Source organism: Fusarium oxysporum, chromosome 1 (genome assembly GCF_000149955.1).
Source record: "Fusarium oxysporum f. sp. lycopersici 4287 chromosome 1, whole genome shotgun sequence".
NCBI lineage: Eukaryota > Fungi > Ascomycota > Sordariomycetes > Hypocreales > Nectriaceae > Fusarium > Fusarium oxysporum.
Window position 1 is genome coordinate 1,555,456 of NC_030986.1, and position 10,160 is coordinate 1,565,615.

The window sequence follows — 10,160 nt, forward strand, 5'->3', positions numbered from 1 at the left end:
GCGCTTAGCCGATATTTGGCTTAGTCATTCTTCGAACTTCTGAATTTTTGGCCCGGATCTACAACGCTCTACAGAGAGTCTCGTTGAAATCGAGATATTGGCCGGCATTTCCTCGCTCTGAATCTTCGACAATTGAAGGTGGGAGATTTTATCTCGGTCAATAGGTTTCCTAAATTCGAAGACCTAGTCTCGCCTTCTTCTAGTGGTGAGTTCGACAATTCCGTATCCAAATTCCGTGATAGGAGCCGCAAGGAAACAAATGTTAACAAAGCGTCAACGTAGAACCAAAAGACGTTTCCAACGAGACGACGAAACTCTCCTTCACTCAAATCGATACCGTCCATTCTCTAGACCGCCCATCATGCCCTCAGTCACCAACATCGCGAACATGTGTTCGCATCTCCAAAACGCCTCTAAAGCCCGCCTGGGTATAACATCTGTCAAGAATTGCAAATACAACCTTCAACTCGCCCTCGCTCTTCACCGATCAGGTTTCTTCTCGGCAATCTACCGTTCCGGTCCTCATCCCCCAACGCTCGAGCAGATGGTTTCTGAGCCTCCAGTGCGTGTGACAAACGCCAACGTAGCCAGGATGCGCTTGTGGCTCGGCCTTAAGTACTGGGACGGTAAGCCCGTCCTCGGAAAGGCCAACGCTATTAGCACGCCGAAGCGTCTTATGACGGCCAACATTGCGGAGCTGGCTAGATTGGCGAGAGGGTTTCCTACGAAGGTGGATGGTGGTGTCGTGCCGGGGTTAAATCTTGGCGAGTGCATGTTTGTGTCGACGTCGAAGGGTATGCTGGAAGTAAGGGAGGCACTCGCGAGAAAACAGGGTGGTCTGTTAGTATGCCGGGTTTCATAAGCATGGATATCTAGAGGGGAGGTTGCTTGGGTGGTGGGAGGAGCCTGTGTGCTTTCATGCTACGATAAATAGGGAAGCTTGTATTGTACAACTAGATTAAGTCCAACAAGGACGATTTTTGTATCAAAAATCAATCTCAGCATGAGAAACTGCCTTTCGCATTACAAATATTTTTGTTATCTCGCAATCTCGTTTTCAGATGCTCTTTTTACAATAAGTATGCGATAAAATCACCATTCGCCTTCGCTTAAAACAGGTATCTATACAACGGCTCAAACAGTACATCCCCTCCCCCATGGCTAAATCAGCAATCTTGTATCTCCCACAATCTATCCCAAGTTTATTCCGTCTTGGTAACACTTTCCTGGTCTTCCGTCTTCTCTTCGTCAATCTTCTCTCCAGTGGTATCCTTCTCTTCAACATCCTCAGCGGCCTTCTCGTCTTCCTTGGTATCATTCCTGTTTATGATGTCAATCTTGTTGTCCTTATTCTCTGCAGTCTTCGTCTCGGCTGACTCGGCATCCTTCTCCAACAAGGGAATCATCTCTTCCGTGGTCTCTGGTTCAGGATCAGTGGCTGATGCCTTGTTTGTCTCCTCGATGACAACAGGGGGCTGAGTAGAGCCCTCCTCTACTAGAGGAACGATATCGTCGTTCTCAATTGGCTTCTTAGATTCAGTCGTGGGCTCCTGCTCCCTGGACTCCTCGGACTCATCAGCAGGAGTCTCCCTGGGAGAGGCGATGGGCTCCTCAGTAGCGGTGGTTTCGAGAACATCAACAGGCTTCTCCTCTTTGGGTATCTCGGGGGCGATAGGGCGGACGCCTTCCTTCTTCTCCTGCTCCTCTTTGCTCGATTCCTTTGGGTCAACCTCGGCCTGGGATTCCTCTGGAGCGGGCTCCTCAACTTCAACAGGAGCGTCCTCCACAACGGGCCCTGGTTCAGGCTTCTTCAAGCCCTCAGGAGCATTGTTGGTTTGGGATACCTCGGTTTCAATCTCGGGCACCTCGGGACTTTCTGACTTAGCAGGCTCGGGTACCTTCTCTTCAACCACGGGCTCAACCTTGAAGGTCTCGTCTGAGACGACTGAACCAGTCACCGACTTGGATTCAGCTGCCTTCCTGGCAGGTTTCTTGGCGCTTCCCGGAGTTTTCATGCTGCTCTCGCGGCGTGTGGCATCGGCTCCTGAAGATGTTGGTCGCTTTACCGTCTTCTTGGGCGGTGTCGTAGGCACTTTCTCGGAAGTCTTTTGAGCGGAAGCTTGTGTTGGTCGCATCATGCGGGCCAAAAAGCTCTCATCGACTGGTGCTTCCTTCTTGGGGTGAGCGGGATCGGAGGCCTTCTTGGGAGGAGGGCCAAGGCTTGGCCGTGAGCGGCCGACGTTCGAAGGTTGACGCTTGACGGTTTTGCCAGTACTGGCGCCAGCTCCTGTCGCGCTCGCCCGGCTGGCTGGGCGAGCAGGTACGCTGAGATTCTGTGAGCTGGCCGAAGGTTGAACCTGACGGCCTGTCTTGGCACCGGAGGATGCAGTTGGGGCCATGAGAGAAGCAGGGAGGTGCACAGGCTTCGTGGGAGACTTGGGCTTTGGTTTCACGAAGGGAGCATCGCTAGGGGTGGGCTTCAATGGCTGAGGCTTCTTGGTTGCGCTAGTCGCTGAAGGTCGTGTAGCTGTTGGCGTAGTCTTTGGTGCCGGTTTTGTCTCCTTCTTTGGTGCTGAAGCAGCCTTAGGAGCTGGTTTGGTCTCAGGCTTGTGTGTGGCGCTTGCTGTTGGCCTCGTTGCGGAAGGAGACTTTGCTGGAGGCTTGGTGTTCGGAGCTTTCGTGGAGATGGTGCTGGGTCGAGTGGTGGTTGTTTTCTTGGGAGCGCTAGCCTTTGCAGTTGCTGCGGGAGCTGTCTGCTTTGGTTCTTTCGCTTCTTTCGTGTTCTCGACCTTGGCCTTACCATTGGCACCTACAGGAGCTGCTGGGGGCTTGTTTTCCTTCTTCGGCGAAGCTGTAACAGGCTCTGCCGTGACAGGCTCTGCCGTGACAGGCTCTGCTGGCAGCAATGAAGGTGATGGTTCCTCCGCGTCTACCTTCTTGTCGGGGTTGACACTTGGCTCGTCGGTGACAGCTCCCATTTGCTCCGTGGGTGTCTTTGGGGGATCAATTAGGTGACGGGGCGACTCTGGGATTGCTTCTTGGAAGAAGGGCTTGCTTGCGCGTGGCGCATCTTCAAGCGACGCGGATGGCTTGTCCGGGATAGTGGAAACGGATTCTGCATCGGTGTCCATGCTTAATCGACGGCGTGATACACTGGATTCGTGGCTGGGATCTCTCCTAAGACCTATCCTTCCGTCTTTCTCAATGGCAACAAAGCTTGTTCTGACTTTTGACAGTGGCCGGACAGGTGATTCGGTTCCGCTGTTGCCTGTGCCTGAGCCTGTGGAGAAAGAAAACAGGTTTTGATCAGCAAGGGGTTAAAGGGAGAGAAAGATGGACGGGAAGGACACGGTAGGTATGAAAGAATGACGCTGAGAGCTAGTGTGGGCGCGAATCCAGGGCAGGTACAATTAGAGCAAGCTTTTCAACGGCTTTCCTAACTTAAAAGTTGCATCTCGCAACAGTTCTAAAAGTGTATCCCACCAGCCAGGAATTGCGCGCTCATTCTTGAGATCATGTCGCGAGAGTATCGGTCGTACCTTGGACGGGAGTAGAAGCGCCAGATGATCGGCCTCTGTCGGGCGGGCTCGTGTCGCCCTTGTTCTCGAACATGGCGCGGAGGTTCTTAACCTGACTCATTGTTGCTGAGGGCTCTCAGACGAGACGAGCTGGACAATATGCAAGTTCGGTCGGGCGACCTCGAGGTCTTTTTGGGGTGTTCGTTATGTACAGTTTCAGCGAGTTCTAGAGTTGAGCGCGTGTTGTGAATGGATAGGGATTAGGATAAGGACAAGATGGGACGAGGTGATGTCTGGCTGGTTATGAGCGGCGTCCAGTCGCAAAGGAGGCAGGGTACCTGTACCTTGCTCCTTGAGGTACATCAGACAGATACGACGGGGCTCCTCAGGTCAGGCACAGGCCGTTAGTGGATTGAGGGGCGAGCCGTCAAACAAGGGGTACCTGCTGTAGCTGGCCTAGTGAGGTATTCCAGGAGGCGTTTCAGCGCTTGTTAGATACTCTCCTGTGGATGTATCTCATGGGGCTAGATTGCTTCGGTAGGTGGAGGCGGATGGTGGAGGGACTGGCAACCCGCAGAGAATCGCTTCTGGTACGTTGGGCAGTTGCAGAATAATAGGGGCTAAGATCACAGGACGGTACAAGAGTTGGACAGTACCACAAGGTAAGTCTTCAACATCACTCATGTACTACAATATCGAGATGGTGTATAGACAACTCCTGAAGCTCGGCAACCAGCCAAATCATTCCACATTAAACGCCGACCATCACTCGCACAGCAACTAGACGTTATCTTGAGTCATCAAAGAAGCTCTGCCTCACGAATTTTCATGTCTAGAATCTCAAGTTACTCTGGCAGCAAGTCAGTTGCTCGGTGACATTGACTAACAAGGCAATAGACTGGATTGGATGGAGCCAGGTATGGGCGGTGCTCAGACAAGGATCCAGTCGAAATGAGGCACTGAATGGATCTCGTTCACATCAGGCTTAGCCAGGGACAAAGTAAATTACAATCATGATGAGAGTTCACCGTGATTGCCGGCACAGCGACTGTATAATCTCATCAACTATCAAGCCAACAAGTGTCCTCGATACTCGGCCCCTCAAAGGCGCCTGAGAACATGAAACAATAAGGAGCTACGTATTATGATTAGTAGCTAGCTATTCCTGGACTGCAACGTTTGACGAAGGATTGTTATGCAGCATTGACAGTCAAACACCAGCCAATGGTCCATCGACGAGGTGTAGAAGAGAAATCGAATACAATGTCGAATGGCTCAAATCAGTCGAAATGAACACACAAGATCAACCTCAACATGGGACGGACCGGCCGCAGACTAATGTTAGCAGTTTGACTACGAATACGTACCACATCATTCGTTCATTAATTCATATAATTACCCCTTATTTTATTTTATTTTATTTCATTTCATCCCATCCCATACCATGCTTCCGCTTCTCCCACGTTGTCTCGGCTCTGAAGTTATTCCTTCGGCTCCCCCGCGGCTATCCTACAGGTTCATCCAATAACATTTTCCCGTACAACTTAATCTTTTCAATGGACGCTTTGAAGCTTTGATGGTGATATTGGAACACATGAGCTTGTGTGGGGTCTGCTGTGTCTCATATGCCCTCCCCACATCCCCCGATCGAAGCTCTCGTTCCAGGTAAATTGTATCCAGTGGACCATTGACATCCAAGGGCTCTTTCGTTGGATCTTGACTATGCGCTCACGTCGTATGAGAACTGGGATTAGATCCATCTCGTTGTTGGCGTGACCTTTAATTGATATCAGATGTGAGCCGAGTATCGGCCAACAATAAATGCTCCCAGGCAAGGTTAATATATACAGATGTTTGTTCAGACATATCGGTACACTTAATAGAAATGTAGTCGAGAAATAGAACATGGGAAAACATCTTGAAATGAATGGGATATATTGTCAATTGTAATTCAAAAGTGCAGTCAACATAAACTTTGTATGCTTGGCGCCGTCGGCCTGGCCACTTTTTACCCGATACCAAAAATCCATACAACATTTCTTACCCGTTCCGATCTTCGGACAAAAGAACTTGAACTTCCTCTCAACTCCAATTGTGCCCATCATGTCTTTCCGCACCCTCAGAATCGGTACAGCACGCCACCGCCAACTCGATCCAATATCTAGCTAACATGTTGACTTACAGGCCTCATCCCCGGTGATGGCATCGGCAAGGAGGTCATCCCCGCCGGCCGCCGCATTCTCGAAGCTCTTCCCGCATCTCTTGGCCTCAAATTCGACTTTGTCGACCTCAAGGCTGGCTTCGAGACCTTTGAGCAGACCGGCGCTGCGCTCCCCGACAAGACTGTCGAGGTTCTCAAGAACGAGTGCGATGGTGCGCTTTTTGGAGCTGTGAGCTCGCCTACACAGGCTGTCAAGGGTTACTCATCGCCCATTGTCGCTCTGCGAAAAAAGCTCGACCTCTACGCCAACGTCCGTCCCGTCAAGACTGTCATGACCGCTGCTAAGCCTATCGACATGGTCATTGTCCGCGAGAACACTGAGGATCTGTACGTCAAGCAGGAGCAGACCCATGAGACTCCCGAGGGCAAGGTTGCCGAGGCTATTAAGCGCATTTCCGAGAAGGCTTCGTTCCGCATTGCTACCATGGCTGGTGACATTGCTCTGCGTCGCCAGAAGATCCGTGATGCTGGTGCCTCTAGCATTCACAAGTCTCCCCTTGTCACCATCACCCACAAGTCCAACGTCCTGTCCCAGACCGACGGTCTCTTCCGCGCTACCTCCAAGAAGGCCCTTGCCGATCCCAAGTTCTCATCTGTTGCCGTTGAGGAGCAGATTGTCGACTCTATGGTTTACAAGCTCTTCCGTCAGCCCGAGGACTACGACGTCATTGTCGCTCCTAACCTGTACGGTGACATTCTCTCCGACGGTGCTGCTGCTCTTGTCGGCAGCTTGGGTCTCGTCCCCAGTGCCAACGTTGGTGAGGGCTTCGCTATTGGCGAGCCTTGCCACGGCAGTGCTCCCGATATTCAGGGCCAGAACATCGCCAACCCCATTGCTACTCTCCGATCCACTGCTCTGATGCTCGAGTTCCTCAACGAGGAGGAGGCTGCTGCTAAGATCTACGCTGCTGTTGATGGTAACCTTGAGGAGGGCAAGCTCCTGAGCCCCGACCTGGGTGGTAAGGCCACTACCGAGGAGGTTGTCGCTGACATTCTCCGACGCCTGTAAAATATATAAAACGTCAAAAGTTGGTAGCTAGATCAGATATCCCATGCTGTTTGAACATGTGATGATACAGCTAGTTTTTGGATACAGCTTGGAAATCCGTGTGAAGATTCGTTTGTTTTAAAGATCTAGAGAGGATTGTATATGGTATACGTTTTTCTATCCATCTTTTCTAAATACCTCCGTCAAAAGAGGTGCCCCTATCCAGCTTCTACAATTCATTTGTGTATCATTGACTTCCAAGCCTCTACCAAGGAGTCGTTTTCGTATGACATTATATTACAAGATCGTGCACCCATTCGTGTGTTATACAATAGCAGAGACAACATTGTCTGCGCTTAGGCCGTTACATCACTGATGTGCTGGGCCATGATACATCTTCAGCTCCAGTGACTAGCTTATTTGGTTCGCTTAGCCTCAAGCTCAGCCTGATACTTGGCGACCAGTTCCTTTCTATAAAGTTGTTAGTGCTTATTCTTTCGCAATGATGCAGAGATACATACTGAAGATGAGGAGGAGCAGGGGCGTAGTGGCTAAACTCCATGCTGAACTCGCCCTTGCCCTGAGTGGCAGCACGAAGCTGAGAGCTGAAGCCAAACATGGCGTTCAGACTGCAGTCACAGATGAGTGTGAAATCCTCGCTACCAATATCGGTATCGTGAATGGTGGCGTTACGCTTGTTCATAAGCATAAGAATGTTACCCTGGAACTCGTTGGGGGCAGTGATAGTGGTCTTCATGAGGGGCTCGAGCACCTGACCACCAGCATCGGAGAAAGCCTTCTTGAAAGCCATCTGGGTGGCCAAGTTGAAAGCATAATCGGAAGAATCAGTAACGTGAGTAGCACCATCGTTGACAACCATCTTGGCGCCGATAACCTTGTGGCCCAGGAGAGGACCCTTCTCACAGACAACGTCGAAACCCTTGGCACAGGCAGAGAGGAACTTGTCGGGAATGTGACCACCAACGACCTGGCTCTCATAATGATTCTCATCAGGCTTGTCGTTGGGCTCAATCCATCCAGCAACACGGGCGAAGTCACCAGGACCACCACTCTGTCGCTTCAGAAGGTAGTCATAGTCGGCTCGTCGGGCAATTGTCTCTCGGTAGGCAACACGGGGCTGGCCAGTGACACACTCTGTCTTGTACTCGCGTCGGAGACGTTCCACATAGACCTCAAGGTGCAATTCACCCATACCGGAAATGATAGTCTCCTCACTCTCGGCGTCAACGTGGACACGGAAAGTGGGATCCTCACGCTGGAATCGGTTCATGGCCTTACTGAAGTTGTCGGCATCACCGGTTCGCTTGGGCTTGATGGAAAGAGACATGACAGCATCAGGAACGAACATGGAAGACATAGTGTAGGGAAGACCTCCGTCAGTGAAGGTGTCACCGGAGGCACAGTCGACGCCGAAAACAGCGCAAATTTCACCGGCACCAATCTCGGAGACATCCTCCATTTCGTTGGAGTGCATGCGGACGATACGGGGAATTCGGACCTTCTTGTCAGTTCGAGAGTTGAACAGGTAGGTACCCTTGCTCAGCTTGCCCTGGTAGACGCGGATGTAGGTGAGTTGACCATAGTTGTTCTCCTCGAGCTTGAAGGCAAGACCGACAAAGGGAAGAGAGTCATAGGGAACCAGCTTAACAGTCTTCTCGCCCTGGGACTTGTCCAGACCAGTGTTCTCAATTTCAGAGGGGTTGGGCAGGTAATCGCAAACAGCGTCGAGCATAGGCTGAACACCCTTGTCGGCAAGAGCAGAGCCCATCATGACAGGAGTGAAAGTTCGGGCGATAGTAGCACGTCGGATAGCGGCCTTGATCTGAAGGTTGGTAGGCTCCTGCTCCTCAAGGTACAGTTCGGCAATTTCGTCGTCGACATCAGCAAGCTTCTCAATCAGAGCCTGGCGCTTCTCCTTGGCGAATTCCTGGAGAGGACCGGGAATCTGATCGGTAACGCGAACCTTGGTACCACGGGGACCCTCGAAGTACATAGCCTGCATGTTGATGAGATCGACAACGCCCAAGAACTCGTCTTCGGCACCAATAGGAATCTGAATAGCGGCGGCGGGAATCTTGAGCTTCGTGTTGATCTGTTCGACTGCCTTCCAGGGGTTGGCACCCATGCGATCCATCTTGTTGACGAACGAGATTCGGGGGACATTGTAACGTTTCATTTGACGGTCGACGGTGATGGTCTGAGACTGAACGCCAGAAACAGCGCACAGAATCATGACAGCACCGTCAAGGACTCTCAGGGCTCGCTCGACTTCGATAGTGAAATCAATATGACCGGGTGTATCAATCAGGTTGAAGTGGTAGGTTTCCTCTTTGCCGTTTTCCATTTTTTTCCAGTCGGCGAAAGTAGCCGCAGACTGAATAGTGATGCCTTTTTCCCTTTCGAGTTCCATAGAGTCCATCTTGGCGCCGACGGAATCCTTTCCTCGAACCTCGTGGATCGAATTGATTCGGCCGGTGTAGAACAGGACTCGTTCACTGACTGTTGTCTTTCCACTGTCGATGTGGGCCTGTTTAGTTCTTGTTAGCAGAAGGGGGTGAAATGGTGACGGCCATTGATCATACAGCGATACCGATGTTGCGCACACGAGACAGGCGCTTGGCCTCCTCAGCGGACATGTTGGCGGCGACATACTCGGGTGTCAAACTAGCAGCGTCTTCCTGAGCTTTCTTGAGACTATCTATGATATGAGCATTGTGTTCAGCAAGCAAAAAGGGGAGCAATCGAGAACTCACGCTTCTTGCGCCGCACTGCAGCTACGCTTGGTCTGGCTGAAGGCTCGTCGACTCTCCCACGCGGGAGCAGCAGCTGATATAGTAAAAGAATGGCTACCGCAGCTTGGCTGCTGGGTGCCGAGGAGCAGACGGCAATTGAGCCATCTGGCAGCCCATGTTGCCCTCATCTTGCAATCTTGGACTTCAGCAAAGAAGTTGAGGAGAGGGTTGCCAATGATCGACGCTCCATTGGAAACTTTTTTCTTTGGTGTCGGGATTAGCAGGATGGAGGTGTAGCGCCACATGCGTACGCAGTTCTGATTCGCTCAGCGCTTAATTCTCGCCATTAATGGCACTGTAACTTGGGTATTGGAGGGTGGGCGCCTCAACCGAACGCCTCCATGCCTCGAAAGGAATGGAACAAGACAACGCCCGAACGTTCTCTTAAAGGATGTCAGCCATGCACTTGAATGCAATACATTCTCTAGTATTAAAGATATATTTTGAGTTGGTGAGAATTGAACAGGTGTCTGTCTCATTTGGGATCTACCAAGGTGCAAAACTGCCAGCCAGTCTGCTCAGGTTGAGACCTTGGGAATTTTCTCAACTCGAGATTTGGAACATGTATACGCATCATACATTTACATTTATATGTATTCTTTTAGGCTTTTTATGCCATT

General features: G+C 51.1%; 5 protein-coding genes across 6 annotated transcripts; 2 read left to right on the forward strand and 3 right to left on the reverse strand.

The window, feature by feature from the left end:
• Positions 1 to 7: 7 nt before the first annotated feature.
• FOXG_11321 (30S ribosomal protein S8) lies at positions 8 to 1,048 on the forward strand. Its single transcript, XM_018390917.1, has 2 exons — positions 8 to 205; positions 283 to 1,048. Exon 2 carries the CDS (start codon positions 362 to 364, stop codon positions 860 to 862), a length of 501 nt encoding a protein of 166 aa, XP_018249473.1. The 5' UTR covers positions 8 to 205; positions 283 to 361; the 3' UTR covers positions 863 to 1,048.
• On the reverse strand, positions 80 to 4,047 carry FOXG_11322 (uncharacterized protein). Of its 2 annotated transcripts, XM_018390918.1 has the most exons (3): positions 3,863 to 4,047; positions 3,540 to 3,811; positions 80 to 3,280 (listed from the first exon to the last, which is right to left on the reverse strand). In XM_018390918.1, the coding sequence occupies exons 2-3, from the start codon at positions 3,637 to 3,639 to the stop codon at positions 1,203 to 1,205; spliced, it is 2,178 nt and encodes a 725-aa protein (XP_018249474.1). In that variant the 5' UTR covers positions 3,640 to 3,811; positions 3,863 to 4,047; the 3' UTR covers positions 80 to 1,202. The 2 variants fall into 2 exon arrangements, with proteins under 2 accessions (XP_018249474.1, XP_018249475.1); XM_018390919.1 differs by having other exon boundaries at positions 931 to 3,280; positions 3,540 to 4,047.
• An 817-nt stretch (positions 4,048 to 4,864) lies between these two features.
• On the reverse strand, positions 4,865 to 5,468 carry FOXG_20509 (uncharacterized protein). Its single transcript, XM_018400794.1, has one exon. The coding sequence runs from the start codon at positions 5,423 to 5,425 to the stop codon at positions 5,072 to 5,074; it is 354 nt and encodes a 117-aa protein (XP_018249476.1). The 5' UTR covers positions 5,426 to 5,468; the 3' UTR covers positions 4,865 to 5,071.
• Positions 5,469 to 5,500: 32 nt separating this feature from the next.
• Positions 5,501 to 7,040, forward strand: FOXG_11323 (homoisocitrate dehydrogenase). The gene is made up of 2 exons (XM_018390920.1): positions 5,501 to 5,646; positions 5,703 to 7,040. Exons 1-2 carry the CDS (start codon positions 5,622 to 5,624, stop codon positions 6,746 to 6,748), a joined length of 1,071 nt encoding a protein of 356 aa, XP_018249477.1. The 5' UTR covers positions 5,501 to 5,621; the 3' UTR covers positions 6,749 to 7,040.
• Positions 6,708 to 9,844, reverse strand: FOXG_11324 (elongation factor G, mitochondrial). The gene is made up of 4 exons (XM_018390921.1): positions 9,502 to 9,844; positions 9,331 to 9,442; positions 7,249 to 9,275; positions 6,708 to 7,198 (listed from the first exon to the last, which is right to left on the reverse strand). Exons 1-4 carry the CDS (start codon positions 9,783 to 9,785, stop codon positions 7,144 to 7,146), a joined length of 2,478 nt encoding a protein of 825 aa, XP_018249478.1. The 5' UTR covers positions 9,786 to 9,844; the 3' UTR covers positions 6,708 to 7,143.
• Between the last annotated feature and the right edge of the window lie 316 nt (positions 9,845 to 10,160).

Excerpts from the sequence above, each read along its gene's own strand:
- FOXG_11323 (XM_018390920.1), top strand. The coding sequence starts at position 5,622 with ATGTCTTTCCGCACCCTCAGAATCG. Across the intron at positions 5,647-5,702 it reads TTTCCGCACCCTCAGAATCG|GCCTCATCCCCGGTGATGGC; the intron begins GTACAGCACGCC and ends GTTGACTTACAG.
- FOXG_11324 (XM_018390921.1), bottom strand. The coding sequence starts at position 9,785 with ATGTGGCGCTACACCTCCATCCTGCTAATCCCGACACCAAAGAAAAAA. Across the intron at positions 9,443-9,501 it reads TGCAGTGCGGCGCAAGAAGC|TCTCAAGAAAGCTCAGGAAG; the intron begins GTGAGTTCTCGA and ends TATCATAGATAG. Across the intron at positions 9,276-9,330 it reads TGCGCAACATCGGTATCGCT|GCCCACATCGACAGTGGAAA; the intron begins GTATGATCAATG and ends AGAACTAAACAG.
- FOXG_11322 (XM_018390918.1), bottom strand. The coding sequence starts at position 3,639 with ATGAGTCAGGTTAAGAACCTCCGCGCCATGTTCGAGAACAAGGGCGAC. Across the intron at positions 3,281-3,539 it reads CGCTTCTACTCCCGTCCAAG|GCTCAGGCACAGGCAACAGC; the intron begins GTACGACCGATA and ends CTTTCTCCACAG.
- FOXG_20509 (XM_018400794.1), bottom strand. The coding sequence starts at position 5,425 with ATGTTCTATTTCTCGACTACATTTCTATTAAGTGTACCGATATGTCTG.
- FOXG_11321 (XM_018390917.1), top strand. The coding sequence starts at position 362 with ATGCCCTCAGTCACCAACATCGCGAACATGTGTTCGCATCTCCAAAAC.